General features: G+C 32.4%; 3 protein-coding genes across 5 annotated transcripts; 2 read left to right on the forward strand and 1 right to left on the reverse strand.

Annotated features, from left to right (window-relative positions):
* Positions 1-277: 277 nt before the first annotated feature.
* On the forward strand, positions 278-1292 carry LOC105641235 (hypothetical protein). The gene has a single exon (XM_012225739.4). The coding sequence runs from the start codon at positions 414-416 to the stop codon at positions 1047-1049; it is 636 nt and encodes a 211-aa protein (XP_012081129.1). The 5' UTR covers positions 278-413; the 3' UTR covers positions 1050-1292.
* Positions 1293-8823: 7531 nt separating this feature from the next.
* On the forward strand, positions 8824-14265 carry LOC105641236 (protein NUCLEAR FUSION DEFECTIVE 4). Of its 3 annotated transcripts, XR_016322118.1 has the most exons (5): positions 8824-9357; positions 10651-11561; positions 12266-12818; positions 13519-13784; positions 13962-14265. XR_016322118.1 is itself a non-coding variant. In XM_089725003.1 (3 exons), exons 1-3 carry the CDS (start codon positions 9034-9036, stop codon positions 12753-12755), a joined length of 1725 nt encoding a protein of 574 aa, XP_089581129.1. In that variant the 5' UTR covers positions 8824-9033; the 3' UTR covers positions 12756-12889. The 3 variants fall into 3 exon arrangements, 1 of the variants encoding a protein (XP_089581129.1); XR_016322119.1 differs by lacking the exon at positions 13519-13784; XM_089725003.1 differs by lacking the exons at positions 13519-13784; positions 13962-14265 and having other exon boundaries at positions 12266-12889.
* A 62-nt stretch (positions 14266-14327) lies between these two features.
* On the reverse strand, positions 14328-15408 carry LOC105641237 (sterile alpha motif (SAM) domain protein). Its single transcript, XM_012225742.4, has one exon. It carries the CDS (start codon positions 15352-15354, stop codon positions 14494-14496), a length of 861 nt encoding a protein of 286 aa, XP_012081132.1. The 5' UTR covers positions 15355-15408; the 3' UTR covers positions 14328-14493.
* Between the last annotated feature and the right edge of the window lie 1661 nt (positions 15409-17069).

A 17069-nucleotide genomic window follows, 5' to 3' on the forward strand; every position in this document is an offset into this window, starting at 1 on the left:
TTATAATCATTTTATTTAATTTCATTTCAACTTTTTGCTGCCTTTATTGTACTAAGAAAAAAACTTGAAATAACAAAAATACTTTTAAAAGGGGAAAAAAAAAAAAAAAGAAGGGTGTGATGAAAAGAATTTGCAAAATCCCTCAAGAAAAAACAAATAAATAAAACTCAGGGACACGTCAAAGAAAATTTCTAAATCAAATATCGTAACTCTGCAAAATATCGCGAAAACTTGAACTCAAAATCCTATAAATACATGGCTCGAGTGAAGACAGGTTTGCCCAATTAACCAGCCAAAACCGGCTTACAGGAAAAAAAAGAAAAAAAAAACCTCTCTCTTTCTTGCTCTCTAGAATAGAATCTGCTGACACCCTTTCTCTCTCTACTGCAAACCTAAACCCAGAGCCGAAAAAAATGGCGGCAACAGCAACCGGATCTTCCAGAAGAACCTCAAGCGGACCAGTTATCCGATCTCTTTCTCCCTCCGGCAGATTTCATCTACCTCACTCGTCTTCGTCTTCAACAGCTTTCGCCTATTCGAGCTCGAGCTTTGCTTCACGTTCCTCCACTTTATTTAGTGGCAACCACCATCACCACCAAAGATCTTCATCACCTACTCGTGTTAACTTGTACGGAAACACTCCTTCAGCTCCCTCCGTACGTATATCGCTTGACCGTCCGAGTTCTCCCAACCGTTCAATCTCTACTATTAATCCTTCCCGCGGCCACCAAGTGGTAAGGAAATCGAGTACTCCAAAGAGAACTTGTATGTGCTCGCCTACTTCGCACCCTGGCTCCTTCCGCTGCAGTCTACACAAGGGCTTCAACAATTCAAGCAGTGCTAATTACTCTTCAAACACTCGCTTAAACGCGCGCAGATCGGCAATGACGAACTCGTTGGTGAGGATTGGTGGAGTGGAGGGTGATTTGGTTAAAAGAGCTTTGTCGGCTTTGATTCGGCCTTCTTCACACCAGCAACGGCGTCGCGGCGCATTCCAGCCTCGTCCGAGCCGGCTCTCCGTGATGTCCAAAGCCGAGGATTTGTTATAATTAGGGGTATGTTGGTTAACGAACTTCTTTTTGTTTAGCTGTCATAAATTCCCGGCGACGATGAAGATTGGAGGGGCTGAGATTCCGGCTATGGCTGAGGTGCGTGTGGCAGCGCGTGAGGAATCATGACGGACGTGTTTTAATGGATCCGATATCAGAACCTTGATATATGAATATTTTTGAGTGTACATACCTATAACGATATATGAAAACAGTTGGAGCCATCAATGGCCTGTTTCAGGACTTAAGTTTCTCAGATCTAATTAAATTTGAACCTAAAACTATTCAATTAAAAATTGATCATAACTCTTCTGTGGTCATGGGATATTCATCATCCTTGAAGGACCATTTAGACTTCTTTCCATCGTCTTTCGCGACTCTCAGAGTCAGTCGTGTGTGTGTTTTCTCCGTTATCTTCGCCGTTTGATTTGACGTTTTCCGTTCACTTCATACAGGGTTTTCGGCATCGTATTTGTATATGTGCTTTCTGCTTGTACTTGTTCACCGTTTCCGTGTTCCATCCGTTCCGTTGAGGTGAGTACTGTTTTTCTTATTTATTTATTTATTTGGATTATTTGTTATTTATGATATTATTATGTTTTTTTTCTTTCTTTTTCTCCCTTTGTGCAGGTATTTTTAGAAAATTATTCCAGTTGGAAGATGAAATTGGGAACGACCTTGGCTTTTTTGGATCATGAATTGGGAGAAAATTTATTGACTCATGGACTAATAATGGAAATTAATGAAGCAGGACAATAGGAGGAAAAATAAATTTAATTAATTTAATTAATACAATAAACATATTAAAAATATCGAATTATGATTTGCTGCTACTGATTTAATTATGTCACCTAAAGATTTGAAAATTCTCACATAATATTTATTAATTAACTCTGTATTAAACAGAGTATGGAATGGTTTGCTGCCTTGACGCGGTAGGCGTTGTGGTATTCCCGTTCCGGTTTTCTGCAATTTGAATAAATTTTAAAATCAAATAAATAATTGATTACAAATTGACTAAATTAGTAAATTAAGTAAGTTATTTTACATCTGGATGTTAAATTAATATGATTTTGGTCGATTTAATTTTGAAAACGGTTGAAAATAAATAAGGTGGTTTCATAATTGGCAATAACAATTATTGCAAAACTAAATTTTCTCAATATATATGTCAAATTACACATCATTTTTTTTTGTAATCAAATTAAAATAAAAGAAGAATTTACTTAATCTAATTTTATTCTAATTTTTTAACATAAAAATTTTCAAGAGTTTTCTATTTTTAAATTATTTTCTAAACTACAATAATACAAATTTCAATCCAATACTATTGACTTGTGAAGAAAAGTTTTTTTAAGACATGACTTTTTTTTTTTTTTTTTCTTAATAAGGGAATCATGGCATGTCAGTTTGTATAATGAAATTGATTTTTGCAATTAGACTTAAACTATTCTTTGTTTCATGTAAACAAAAAACTTATTGTTCGTTTGTTTTTCTGCAGCTTTATCCAAGTTAAAACTTCAACATTAACGACAGGTTATCCACAGCCATAAACAAACAGGGACTAATTTTTTAGAGTTATTTCTACATTATTGCTAAGGCCACGAGACATAATTATTTTCAGATAATGTAAAAAATTATACCAAACAGCTAATAAAAGGGGTTTATTTATAATTGACCGTTGCCATAGTATAGGTTTTTTTATATATATTTTCAATAAATAAATAAACTCGAACATGTTTCGGACAGTTCAGACAAAATAGAGAGGAGAAAAAAAAATTTTCCGGGAAAGCTTGGCACAGGATAAGAAATTAATGTTTGAACAGTACAATTCAAAAAAGAAAGTGGCTAATGCATTAATAGCACTCTTACTTTTTGTGACATGAATTAATCTTAAAGATATTCTGGAATTGATGTCTCCACCAATTAAAATTACGAATATTAACCCAAAAAAAAAAAAAAGAAAAAGAAAGAAAAGTCTCTATCTTTAATTCTTTTATCTCTGCACCCTTTAAATTTATATCAGGCCCTACGCTGCACTCAATTCCATCATGCACCAACTGTAACGCAGCCTCGAAGACAACTCCCCCTCTCTCTTTTCAAAGAAGATAAGGTTTTTGAAAAGGATAGGTGTGAAGTGAGAAGAAGAAAGAAGAAGAAGAAGATTTTAGGTGGGCTGGTTATTTGGGTTTGGGTTTTTGGTCACTCTCCATGGAGCTCTGTTTTCTTGCTATAGGTCAAACCAAGAAAATGGAATCTCTTGTGTTTATCACTGGTTTTTAAAATATGCAAAGAGTATAGTATTAAGTTTGTAAAGCAACAATAATGGTGAACAAAAAAAATATTTAAGAAATATCTGTAGATGAGGTTTTAAATTTTAATCCTAATCGAATCTGAAAGAGAGAAATATGTTATTGTAGTGATCTTATTGGATGAAAATGAAAGACTGTGGACTTCTTAGGAACTACGTTCAAGGAATTAAGGTCAAATAAATAAATAAATTTCGATGGAATTTAAAATTATTAACTTGGGTCTAAAGAAAATTATGGAAAATGATGTACAAGTACTCATTCTCACCCTTATCTTCTTCATTTCTAGGTTTTATAATTGTTGAAAGTAATTTTTGGAAAAAAAATAGTATTTGAATTTTTTTTTTTTAAAAATTGTTATAATTTGTTTTGTGTGAGATAAATATAAAGGGGATTTCTTTTTGGATGTATATACTTTAACAATATAATATTTATATGAAATATATAAAAACTATAGAACAAAATTTGCTCTATTTTAAGGCAAAGAAAAAAAAAAAAAATCTAGACTTGAAGATATGTATTGAAAGAATATACATACTTGAAGATATGTTCCAAATCAAGGTTGAGGATAAGAACATAAGAGTGAGATAGAGACTTACATAAGAGATGTGTTAATTTTATATTTTAGTAAGCTATTCATCACTAATTACAAAGAAAAAAGAGAGAAATCCCGAGATGTAAGATAGGATGACATGGATTTTTTCTCCTTTAAACAAAGGTTTTGAGTTTAAATCCTTGATATAGAATCCTTTAAACACTCGAAAGAGAAAGTATTTTGCCCTTTTGTGAATCTGTTCGACGTGAATCTAAATTAGTAGGATAAGTGGACTTTGAACAATAGATGTTTAAAATAAAAAATAAAAAATACCAGAAAAGTATAAATAAGTTAATAGTTAAATATAGGTTATAACACGTTCTTTAGACACCCATGTGTAGGCCATTTACACCTGAAACATGAACCATAAAATGATAAATTTAGGCATGGCATCTTTAGCAATGAGAACTGTTTGAACAGATAAAGTTCGATCCTTTATCTGCTTATTTATTGCTTGCATGGGGACACATTACAGTTTAAGCAAATGCTTTCAGTTCAGATATTTTTCTACTCATGTATAGCAACAAAAGACACAGATCAGATCAGCGCAAATGACATATATATACGGGGGTGCTATCCTCCGAAACAGCCATCATAATTTTATTGCTGCCGCTTGTTTTCCGATTGATGTCGGGACAGCTTATGATGCAGAGCTTGAGGCTTTGATTTGGGGGCTTTTTTGGAGTATTGATAAAGGTTTTTATCCCCTCTAGGTGGAAATGGATTGTATGGAACTAGTTGCTCATGTTAATCGGGCACAGTGGATTAGAGCAGGTCCTTCGGTTTTACTGCGTGTTACTGATTTATTGTATCTTCACTCCTCTTCCATTCATCACATATATCGTGAAGGAAATCAAGCTGCATATTTTTTGGCCACTCATCACAGACTTCATCATACTTCTCTTTCTTTTACTTCTTTTATTTCTTTGCCTCGTTTGCTTAAAGGAATTGTATTATTGGAGACTATAGGGACTAAATATTTAAGATATAAAGTAATTTTTAGCTAAATAATCTGCGAAGTGATTGTTTTCTCTGTTTACATATGATGGCTATTTCCCATTCAGGTTCTATAAAAAACTTGAAAAAAAAAAAAATAAGTAGAGAAATGAAATATTTGCATTCCGACAAGATTTATGTTGAACTTTATCTTTACTTGCTTCGGAGCTCGTTGCTAAACTCTACTTTGTTTTTTTCTTATATATTTATTCATTACAAAAGAGATCTAATAATTCCATACAAAGCAAATCAAAACCACCCTATAATCAAAGAGTTAAAACAATAAAAAACAAAAAAAGCCGAGTCAGAAATTTGGAAAGCTGACCCAAGTCCTGTCATGTGTTTGGTTGGAAAGAAAATGGAACAGATCATCATAGAAAAATAATCTTTCGGTGGAGAATTCAGTAAATCTGTAATCCTACCATGTGGGCTCCTCGAGAAATAGATAGTGGGCCCATGTGTATGGCTTGAGATCAGAGGGTTTTTTCACAGGCCCATGTGCATGTACCGGCCACGTGGGATGTTGGGTTTATTGACATCGTTTGTTCTTTTCTTCTTCATCAAAGATGACAAGGATAGAGGTAGAAGAAACTTAAGAGCTGTTTGTCTGTAGCATTTTTGTATGAGTTGGCAACTTAAGTAGGTGTCTTTTGTCTTTCTTTGTAGCAAGCTAGCAATTGGGTTTTTTTTTTGTAGTTGTCAAAGAAAAGCAATTATTTATTATTATTCACAGTTTTAAGTGGACACAAAAGTTTTGAAGTGCCAAAGTTTAGGTATTAGTAAGATTTGTTCTATCATACTGCTTTTTATTCTTTACAAATCATATGCATGTGTTCATCTTTGAGATATATATTAATTTCGCTCCTCTTAACTCTTTAATTTTTGTTAGACTCCTAACTTTAATTCTTGGCTCCGTCACTGAAAGAATATATAATGTTGTTCTTAAATTAATTAGATTGTATAATATTAACTAATCAGTTGTAATCTATTTGCTTTTTTCATTAATGTGAATAGTGAAAATAGAGTTTCACTAACTTAATAAGTCAATAAAAGAGCTACCTAACTTGATTAAATCATTAGATAAGATATTATAATACGACATCTCACTCGAGGCAAAACCTAATAAAGTATTTTGTTTAAATTTTTTAGTTTATTAACACAAAAAAAAATCAACAAAATATAAATTTTAGTAAAACGACTATTCAGTTGAATGAACACAAAATAAAGGAATCATTTAATTGATTTTTGAACATATAAGTCTCGATATATAAAAATTTCACCAAATTATAGGGATTAAATAAAAATTAACATTAACATATAAGACTTTTAAAAATGATGTTTATTGATTTATTTTTTTTTTAAAAAAAAAACAGAAAAAAATGATTGCTATTGCTTGCACTCCTATCCTAAAAATGACATTGTGGGATCCTTTTTGCCTGTCGGGCCCATCTCATAAACGAGGCCTGGAATCTTGGACTAGCCTTGTATATCATTCAGGGCCTTAACCTCCCTTCTCATCCCAAGCAATTGTCCTTGGTGGAGTTCTTTAGTCTTTGGGCCTGTGGCCTATATAATTGTTGATTCTTTTTGCCACTTCTTGAGCTTCTCCTTATGCTGAAACTTGAAAGTGAGGATGAAGAGACCAAAATTTCTTTTTTCTCCAATATTCCCCAACATAGTTCCAATTGGCTATTTCTGATGCTGTTCAGAAATTATAAAAGCACCACATTTGAATTATGAAAAGAAATGGTAAGATGGTAAACTACAAACACAAGATTTTTCAAGTATTAATGATGTCTCTGCTTTAAAATGGTCTTCACAATATCTGTCCATACTGCCATAATAGCTTATGAGACCACACTTTACCCTCTTTTTTTCTTACTTTTTTATTTTTAAATTTCTAAGAAGTACAAGCATCATATATCTCAATACCCTTTTGTCTTCAAAATTGAAGACAATTATATATATATATATTTTTTTTTCTTAGAAAAGAAAAGAAAAGAAAAGAAAAGAAACATCATTATCCCTAAGGCCAATACATTAAAAGCAGGCTTTGGTGGAAGGAAGAGCGTTGAAGGCCCCAGTTAATGGCCGTGTGGAATGTAATAAGTGTGCTTCCGTAGAGGCCATTACGCATTTGAGCCAAGCCAATGGTAACGTGAATCACTCACGCCATTGAACGTGAATGGGAGCGGGACCGACCAACCAATTTTGTCAGTTCAATTAAATATTAAGTCCAAGTATTAATTTTTTTTAATGTCAATTATAATATAAAATATTAATTTTTAACATTTCTAATTGAATTAGTAAGTTCAAATATTAGTTTTTTTTTTAAAGAAAGTCATTAATTATGATATAGGTATTTTTATTTCTCAAAAAAAAAAAAAAGATAGGTATTTTTTAACTCAAAAAGAATATTTGAATAGGAAATTAGAAACTTCGTTGCATGTAAACATTTGAGCACAAACCAATGAAATTACAATTTTAATTTAGTAGTTAAATAAAAAAAAAGTACTGGAAAGCATCGTTTGGAACGTAATAATTCATTATTGACTTAGAATCCCAAGGTTAATAAATTAATTAGTTCGACTATGGAGTAGTAAATTTATAAGGATTTTTTAGTGTTAATAAGCTTTTAACCATTTTACCTTTCACTTTTCCACAATTTCCTTCGAATTAAATTTTATAATATACGTTCCATCTATTTTTAAATTATACCTAGGCCACTATAATTATATATAACTCATCCATAAACAAATAATATTGGCAATTGTTAATTAAGTGGTAGTCTAATTAGTCCAATTTAATGAGTTAAGGAAAAAGCATATAAAAATCTCCAACAAATTAGAAAAAAAAAAAAAAAGCATATGGCAATTTGCTATAACTGAATGATCCTTTCCTTGATCACAATTTCGAAAGTGACAAATTTACAAGAGATAGTCCTAATTGCTTGCCACAATATCATGCATGTAGTATAGGAAGTTGGTTGGACGGTCCACACAAGAAATTTCGGAAATTAAGTAAAAGAATAAATAAATAAATAAATAAATACTTTAAAATCCTTTTGAAGTAACGTGGAATCAAAGCAAATCAACAAACAATTAAGTTGCCTGCTTTGAGTACACATGGCCCCTAGTTGTAGTTTCATCTGGACCCATCAGACTAATACTATGTATCTAAAGGTAGACCCACAAATCATGCGGACCAAGACATCTAATCAAAACATGCTCTGGTACATCGTAGATTTTTGCAAAGGGCACCGACTACTCCCCGATTCTCTGATTTTAATTTATTTAAATTTTAATAAATTATTAAAAATTAAAATAATTATTAATAATCAATATATAAGAGATAAAAAGGAATAATAATTTATTATTTATCAAATTTATAAATATAATAATTATTTTAAAAATATAATACTGTATTAAATGCGATAAATATTTAAAAACAGAAAAGTATTTAATAGAGAATAAAGATTTTGATAGGAAGTTCAAAACATTAATAATTGGATTGGCAGGAGAAAATAAATTACTCCACTTATTTATTTTACAATATTATTCATCTTACTTAAAATGTTAAATTTTTTATTCACAAGAAGCACAAATAAATAAATAAATAAAATAATCATCATTTTCATAAATGCGAAATTAATAGTACATTTTAACTTTGAGAGGCTAAATTTATAAAAATAAAACACTAAATTATGGTAAAAGTTTTACTTCCAATTAATTTTTTTGGAGTGAAACAGCTTATTTTTTCAAAAAAAAAGTGCAACAGTCAAGCTTGTGATTGAAAAACATGTTTCATTTTTTTTTTTTTTGAGAATTAAAAATAAAACAGGTTTTATTAAATAATAACTAGGTTGTAAGAACATTCTTGTTATGGAGGAAACAAAACTGCCGCTTGCGGCATGTCCAAACGCCAAGTCATCACATTTTTTCATTCTCGGACAAGTTCCAATTTTCCTCTCCACTTTCCTCTTTCTTTCTTCAACTTCTCTCTTTGTCGCTTATTTATCCAGAGCTGATATAGCACCAAAGGAAACAGAGAGTATTAACCCATTACCTTCTAATTAGCATACTCAATGGTGACCCTCAAAGCAGGGACCAGGCCACCATGGGTAGGACTTGGAGCAGCAGTCTGGGTCCAAATTGCATCTGGGAATGCCTACAATTTCCCTCTCTATTCTCATTCATTGAAATCTGTGCTTGGTTTTAACCAGCACCAGCTTACCATGCTTGGTGTTGCTAATGATATTGGTGAGAATGTTGGACTCCTTCCTGGTTTTGCCTGCAACAAGTTCCCTCCTTGGGCCATTCTTTTGATTGGTGCTTTTGCGTGTTTCTTTGGTTATGGTGTTCTTTGGCTTGCTCTTAGCCGTACTGTTCAGTCTATTCCTTACTGGTTGGTGAGTTCATAACCACAGTGGTTAAAGCTCTTTGCTTTTTTACTTTTATTTATTTATTTATTGCACACCCGTTTAATGTTATGCTTCAATGGATATTTTAGTTTAATGGGTAGTGGAGAAATTCTACTTTCTTGATTATTATTTTGACGAAGGGATAGGGTGATATTTGAGTATATTATTTTATTTTTTAAATTCATGGGGACTCTATTCATTTTAAGATCAAGCAGTAATGGATTTTCGTTATTCAATAATGCTTTTAGATTCAAAAGATATTTGTGATTTATGATTCTATTCCTTAGAATCTGATTGTTTTGTTTTGAAGCGATGCCCGTGGTTTTTGCAGAGATAGATTTCTAATCTTTAGTTTCTTTAAATCTTGGAAGGTCTATGCCTCTATGTCAGCAAAAGATATTTATAGAAAAATGACGCTCATCTATTGTTTCCAAAACCCCACTCCCCCCCCCCCCCCCCCCCCAAAAAAAAAAAAAAAAAAAAAAAAAAAGCAAAAAGGGAAGAAAGATAGCTCATTTATATATCCAAAATTGCAGCTTATAGTACAATTCTTGATGATATTCGATTCATATAAATTGGCAAATTTCCAATTGATGTGCACATCCTTGATGGGTGCTTGAAAGTGCAATGCTTTACTATCAATAGCTTGGGAAATGTAGAGGGCCTGAAAAAAAAAAAAAACAAAAACGACCAAGTTGCAAAAGAGTTCATATATAAGAGCAGGATAAATAAGCAATCGTTAAAATTTGTCAATTATATCTGAAATTCTAGAAGCGCGTTTACTCCTGAATGCATCATGTTAGAAAAATGTTAATGTGTGCTTTCAGTTGCTATATTTAGTCCTTCTTTAAGTTGATTAATGCTTTAGCTTAATCATGATGAGACTTTGCACATTCTGCCATGGAAGTTGATGGTCAAGCAAAATAAAAATATCAGCTTCCAGCAATCATGAATGGGAAAACAATGAGAGATAATTTTGTCTTGCTCAAAGTTGTTGTTGAGTAAAACTAGTTTCCATGTTGCTACTAATGAATTCTATCATGGGAATTAATACCTGTTAAAGAATGCTCAAGTTTCTCTCTAGGTGTATCTCGGCTAGTACCTTCTATGTACCTTAAAGAATTCTAAGTTGTTTGGTTTATGGTTCATATGGTTTACCTTGTAATCGATTTGATATACTCTTTGCTAACACCTTTATTTGGCTGATGGCATGTATAATGGTGCTTGCCTTGAAAATTTTCTACCAAAATGAACTCATTTTTATATTCTATGGTGCTGCAGCTATGGCTTGCACTTTGTGTTGCCACTAATAGTAGTGCTTGGTTGAGCACTGCCGTACTTGTGATCAACATGAGAAACTTTCCACTTAGTCGAGGTACAGTTGCTGGTATTCTTAAAGGTTATGGAGGGATCAGCGCTGCAGTGTTTACTGCAGTTTACAGTATGCTGCTTCACAATTCCTCCTCTAAGCTTCTGATGTTCCTTGCACTTGGAATTCCTGTTCTGTGTTTGTTAGTGATGTATTTTGTGAGGCCTTGCACTCCAGCTTCTGGTGAAGACTCTTCAGAACATGCCCATTTTCTTTTTGCCCAAGCAGCTCTTGTTATTCTGGGCGTATATATCCTAATTACCACAATATTGGATCACATGTTTCATTTGAGTGATCCTTTATCTTACAGTTCTCTAGTAGTAATAGTTATCCTTCTCATGGCTCCACTTGCAATACCCATAAAGATGACATTTTATCGCAATAGGACCTGCAAATTGGGGATACTTAATGGATCAGTTGGGTCTTCAGACAGTCTAACACAGGAAGTTGGCAGTGCAGACAAAACTGAACCGTTGCTCAATTCAACTTCATCAGCAGTGACACTCGGCAGCTTTCATGAAAGTGATGAGACATCTGAGGTGGCCATGCTTCTAGCTGAGGGTGAGGGGGCAGTGAAGAAGAAAAGGAGGCCCAAAAGAGGGGAGGATTTCAAATTTAGTGAAGCTGTAATCAAAGCTGATTTCTGGCTTCTTTTTTTCGTTTACTTTGTTGGGGTTGGTTCTGGGGTAACTGTTCTGAATAATCTGGCCCAGATAGGAATTGCACAAGGTGTGCATAATACTACGATCTTGTTGACTCTCTTCAGCTTTTGCAATTTTGTTGGACGGCTTGGTGGTGGTACTGTTTCTGAACACTTTGTCAGGTTAGTTTAGTATCTCCATTCGAGCTAACCACTTTGGCAATTGAATTCAAATGTTCAATGCCTAACTAGTTTTCTATGCCTGTCATTTTAAATAGTCAATATGAAAAATTTTCCAAAGTGTGTTAAGTTCCAGCCAGTGAACTGTCTAAGAAAAGTACTGAAAAATGCACTGATGATGCAGTTAACTGTACAATTATTAGGTCATAACTGGTTTTTGATAAGCTGTCTCCTTTTCTCATTAGGCACTCATAAACTTGGAGTGGATGTCAGAATGATCTTTTGATTGTCTACTTAACTTATGATGGGTATTCTGTGACAAGATCAGGAGTGAACTGTCTTCCCATCCATTTAATTGAACATTATGAACTTCCTTTGAGAAATAAATTATTGCTGTTTTTATTTCATTTTGGGCCAAATGTTTTTAGGGCATATGGCTTTGCACCCCTGATTGTTTTTAGGGCTTAGGTTCAAGTGATGTCATGGGAGAGAAGAAAATGGACTCTGTAAAATAAGCTCTGCACATTTCCTGTAATCTGTCATCAAATATGGGCATTATTTATCATCTGCTTTGAACTGCTAAAGTTCCATATCTGTGCATCATAATTGTTTGACTATATCTGCCCAGATGGTATCAATTGATTCTTTTTCCTGTTGTATTACATTGACCTCAATATAATTGTATGTGGAAATTTTATTTGTTGTAGGTCTAAAACAATCCCTCGTACAATATGGATGACATGCACTCAAGTAATAATGATCATAACGTACCTGTTGTTTGCTTCTGCCATTGATGGTACCCTTTATGCTGCAACTGCATTGCTTGGGATTTGCTATGGGGTTCAGTTCTCTATAATGATTCCCACAGTCTCTGAACTTTTTGGCTTGAAACATTTCGGTATATTTTACAACTTCATGTCACTAGGAAATCCTCTTGGAGCATTCCTTTTCTCAGGTCTCCTTGCAGGATATATATACGATACTGAGGCAGCAAAACAGCATGCTCTGGATGCATTGCTTAGCTCAAGCATGTCTTGCATTGGTCCGAATTGCTTCAAGCTCACATTCCTGGTTCTTGCTGGTGTCTGTGGTGTGGGTTCCATCTTGAGCCTTATTCTAACTATGAGAATATGGCCTGTTTATCAGATGCTTTATTCTGGTGGTTCCTTCAGGCTACCTCAAACTTCAACTCATTAAGATTATTGAAGTGATGCATGGAAGTTTGAGGTCATTTTAGGAGACCATTCTAATGAAGCGCATGTTAGTATACTGCTCTATTTAGTTTATGTTTATAGGAAATTTTATCAATGAAGCATATGTTTGAGTGACCATCTATCAATTCAAGTTGCATCTAACATATCTTATGCGCATTAGATGCTAAAATTCTTTTCTTTTTTTTTTTTTTTAAATTATTACTAATCCAAATAGATGGCATTCAAAAGCAGACTATTGCTTGAAATGTGTCATAAGAACTAGCATTTTGGATTTTTCTGCCAAAGAAATTCAAATATATTAGAATAACAAGAGTTTTTCTGAAACAGTATGTACAGTTCTAACAGCTAAATTTTTTTAACAGTGCATGAAATGGACATAACACTGATCTGCAACTGATAAGCACGGAAAACATCATGGCCTTATGATCAATACAAATCATACATCATTCCTTCAGATTCTATTGTTCTACCTATATATGTTTAATGTTTATGAAGAAAATACTTCAATGAAGCATAAATAAAACTAGATTAATCAGGAAATTACCATTCTTATAAATTTGTCTCGATAACTATGGTTTGGGAAATTACTACTTTCATCAGTTAGTCATGACGACTGTGGTAAAATACCATTATTTAGCATGTAGGATGGTAGATAAATCCTCATCAGTCATCTTCTAAGTGCATATATCTTTCAACTCCATATCTGAATATTTACTGCATTGCCATTGTTTTCTGACATTATATAGGACATTCTAACTGGAGCAACTCTTTTGGCTTGAAGAGAATAGTTCTTTGTTATTATTAGTAAATGTTGTTAACTGGAGATCAGTTAAAGGGGTTCATGGTAGATTTTACCAAGACAACATGCAAGGTGTACGTACCTATAATTCCTGTTGAAAAATCGAAAATGATTCTCATTTTCTTCCTCCTGTTAGTTGAAGTTGTTGACTAGTAGTATAATATCAGTTGTGGGGTTTGGAGTTGGCCGTGTAATGAAGCATGCATGTATTAGGTAAGTTATTATTTTTCTTTATTGCAACCTACGAAATTTGACTCTGCAGGGATTAAAGAAAAAAAAAAAGTAAAAAAAAAAAAAAAAAAACAGAAAAAGTTTTTTGAGTTCTCGTGTTCAGTTACATTGAACGAGGGTAGTTGCTTTAGTTATATTGACTGTCTCTCTTAATTGCAGGGGTGGGAAGGTGATTCAGAATAACAGTTGTTAGAGCAGTAGTTGGTGTATTTTTCAGCAGAACAAACTTCCTTCATAACAGTTGCTATAGATGAAAATTCAACATTCATAACAGTTGTTACAAATATTTATTCAGTAGCAGCTAGAAAAACAGAAACCAACGAACTGATATGAGGTTCTTTTAATACTGGATTTAGTTAGCAGTTGCAGTGAGTATCAATAACCATGAAAGTGTATCTGCCTGCTTGAACTGCTATTTACTACAAAAAAAATTTAAATGCATTTACAATTTGTTGGTGCTTCATTGAATTATTACATTATTGAATCTTGTTTGCAGGCTTGTCAACAACATCAGAATTCAGAGTCTTGAATAAAGAAAGATTCATAATATAGAAACACTCAAATCATGTCAACAGTAAAATAAGACGTACAGAGTTGCTCTTCTCTGAAGAGCAAATGAAACCTCTCCATAAAAAAAGTAAAAGTAGCGAGAAAAAAAGAAAAAGAAATTGAAGAGAATTAATGGACCTGATCAATTGGGTTTCATGCCCTGAAAAAGTGTAGTCCATAGTGATTGATCATCAAAATCATCATTTACCATTCTGTCCTTGCCACCATCCAATGGTTCAGGTGTTCTTGGGCTTTTACCACCAGCCATGAATCTCTGATGCACTCTTCCTTCTGAATTCCCATATAATTTAGGGATTGGACTCCTATAAGCAAAAACCAACCTATCATTAACTTTCTCATCCAATGGCCCAGATAACTTCAAGTTTCTATTATTAGGCATCAAATTCTCAGGCATCAAATTCTCAGGCAGTCTCCCATCCAATGGCCCAGATAGCTTCAAGTTTCTATGATTTAGCATCAAATTCTCAGGCACTCTCCCATCCAATGGCCCAGATAGCTTCAAGCTTCTATGATTTAGCATCAAATTCTTAGGCACTCTCCCATCCAGTGGTCCTGATTTTGCCTGTCTCCTTATTTTAATAACTGGAGGCTGCTTCTCTACTTGAATATCTTTATCACTCTTGTAATTCCTTGTCAATCCTCCTCTCCATTGCTCTCTATATCGGGCCGGCTCCGGTAAGGCCTTAAAAACTGACTGTTCATGGAAAGCAAAATTACAAATACACTTCCTAAGGCTCTTTTTGGTTTTAGTTATAGCCAAAATGAGCTTAGAAAGGCCATTTGTGCTTGTTCTATCTTTCTTAGCAAGCTTGAGAATTTCCAATCTATGCTTAGCAATTGAAATACCCATACTTTGAAGAAATTCATGGTTGAAGTAGGTTAAATCTTCTTCTTGGAGCTCATTTCTTGAAAATGCAAGGCCATATTCATAGATTAGAGAAGGGTCAAGATTGCTTCTTGATAACCAAGTGAACCAGTCCATTGCTTTTCTTGGTTTTGTGTCAAAAATATAAGGTGGTCCTTGACATGTATATATAAACTAAGTAGATAAGGAGAAGATAGCAAGTAAATGTGGTTGGGTAAGTTGTGATTGAAAATTTTTACATATTTTTTTATAAAATTTTGGATGGTAGTTGAGATTTGAGGGTGACTACCAAAAATATGAAAATTGAGGTCACTAAATTTCTTACCCAAATGCCCTAAAGCCCAATAATTGTGTCTTTCAAGTGCATTAACAAATTGGAAGGTTTTCCTCTGCCAATAGACAAATTTTTACATTATTGGCAGAGGTTATTTCTTTCTTTTTTTTTTTTAATCCTTTAATTTTCACATGAATGAATATTTATTGAATTTAAGATATATACAAAAAATTAGATTTTAATGGTAGTGAATTTATAATAATCCATAATGATAAATGTATTTAATCATAATGACATATTTTTATATATACAACTTGAATAAAAAATGACTCAACTATACATAATATGTTGTAAAAAGATTAATATTATAAAAATTAAAAACTGCTTCATTATCGAACCAAATTTACATAAAAAAATAAATAAAGAAGAAATAGCAAAAATATTTTAATTTTATAATGGAACTCCTTAGAGTTTTTTTTTATGATGTTCGGTTCAATTAATTCATTTAATTTACAAGGAAACTCCTTAAAGTAGTTTTATGACATTTAGCTCATCTGCATTTAATAATATAAAAAGTAATTACATTTTGAAACCTTTTCTTATCAACAGTTTATTGATTTGTATTTAAATTATATTTAGACTATATTAATTTTATAAAGATAAATACCATGAAAATTACTTTTTCGAATTAATATTTTATGTGATCATTTTATTATTATGCTTATTTAAAATTAATAAATAATTAATAAATATTATTATAAAGATTTAATTAATACTTTTATTGATATAATACATTAAAATAAAAAAACAATATATTCATCTTAAAAAATAATGTATTATATTATTTATACTCTATTTAATTATAATTTTTATTAAAATTTTACAAACAACTAACATTATCAATTGACAATAATTACGTTTACTATCATCTATTAGTAATTTTCTTTTTTATATACTTGCACGACGTATTTAGGGCTGTGTTTGTTTAACGTTCCACAAATCTGATTAATCTCCGCTCATCTTCGGAGGTAAAATGATTGACCCAGGAGAATTTGCGTGGCAGATGATCGAACCTATGACCTAAGCATTTTTTTTTTTTTTTTTGACATTTGACCTAAGCATCTATTAGTAATTATTAGTAACTACTTAATATCAACAACTATATAAAATATGATATTAATATATATATGAGATATAAAATTTAAAGGTAAAGTCTAAAAGAAAAAAAAAAAAAAGAAAAGTCAAGGTCATACCTAATCATGATAATATAATTAGAGTTAAGTCAATAAAAAAATTCACAGTTAAAATGTCATTATTGGACGTTTTTAATTATTTAATTTTCCTCCATGTGGATGGTTAGGTTGTCATTAGATACGGGCAGGTATTTATCAATTTTAGAGGCCCATAAGACCCCCTAAAAAGGAGGTCATTAAGCGCCTTAAAGTCAATAATACTAACCATTTCAGTCAAAGTTTATTGATTTCTCCTTTTTTTTTTTTTTTTCCTTTTATTCAATTTTTTTTTATGAATTGTAATCTACGTGGGCTTCAGTTTTCCC

This window comes from Jatropha curcas, chromosome 8 (genome assembly GCF_041381405.1).
Source record: "Jatropha curcas cultivar XTBG-Jc1 chromosome 8, XTBG_Jcur_1.0, whole genome shotgun sequence".
Taxonomy (NCBI): domain Eukaryota; kingdom Viridiplantae; phylum Streptophyta; class Magnoliopsida; order Malpighiales; family Euphorbiaceae; genus Jatropha; species Jatropha curcas.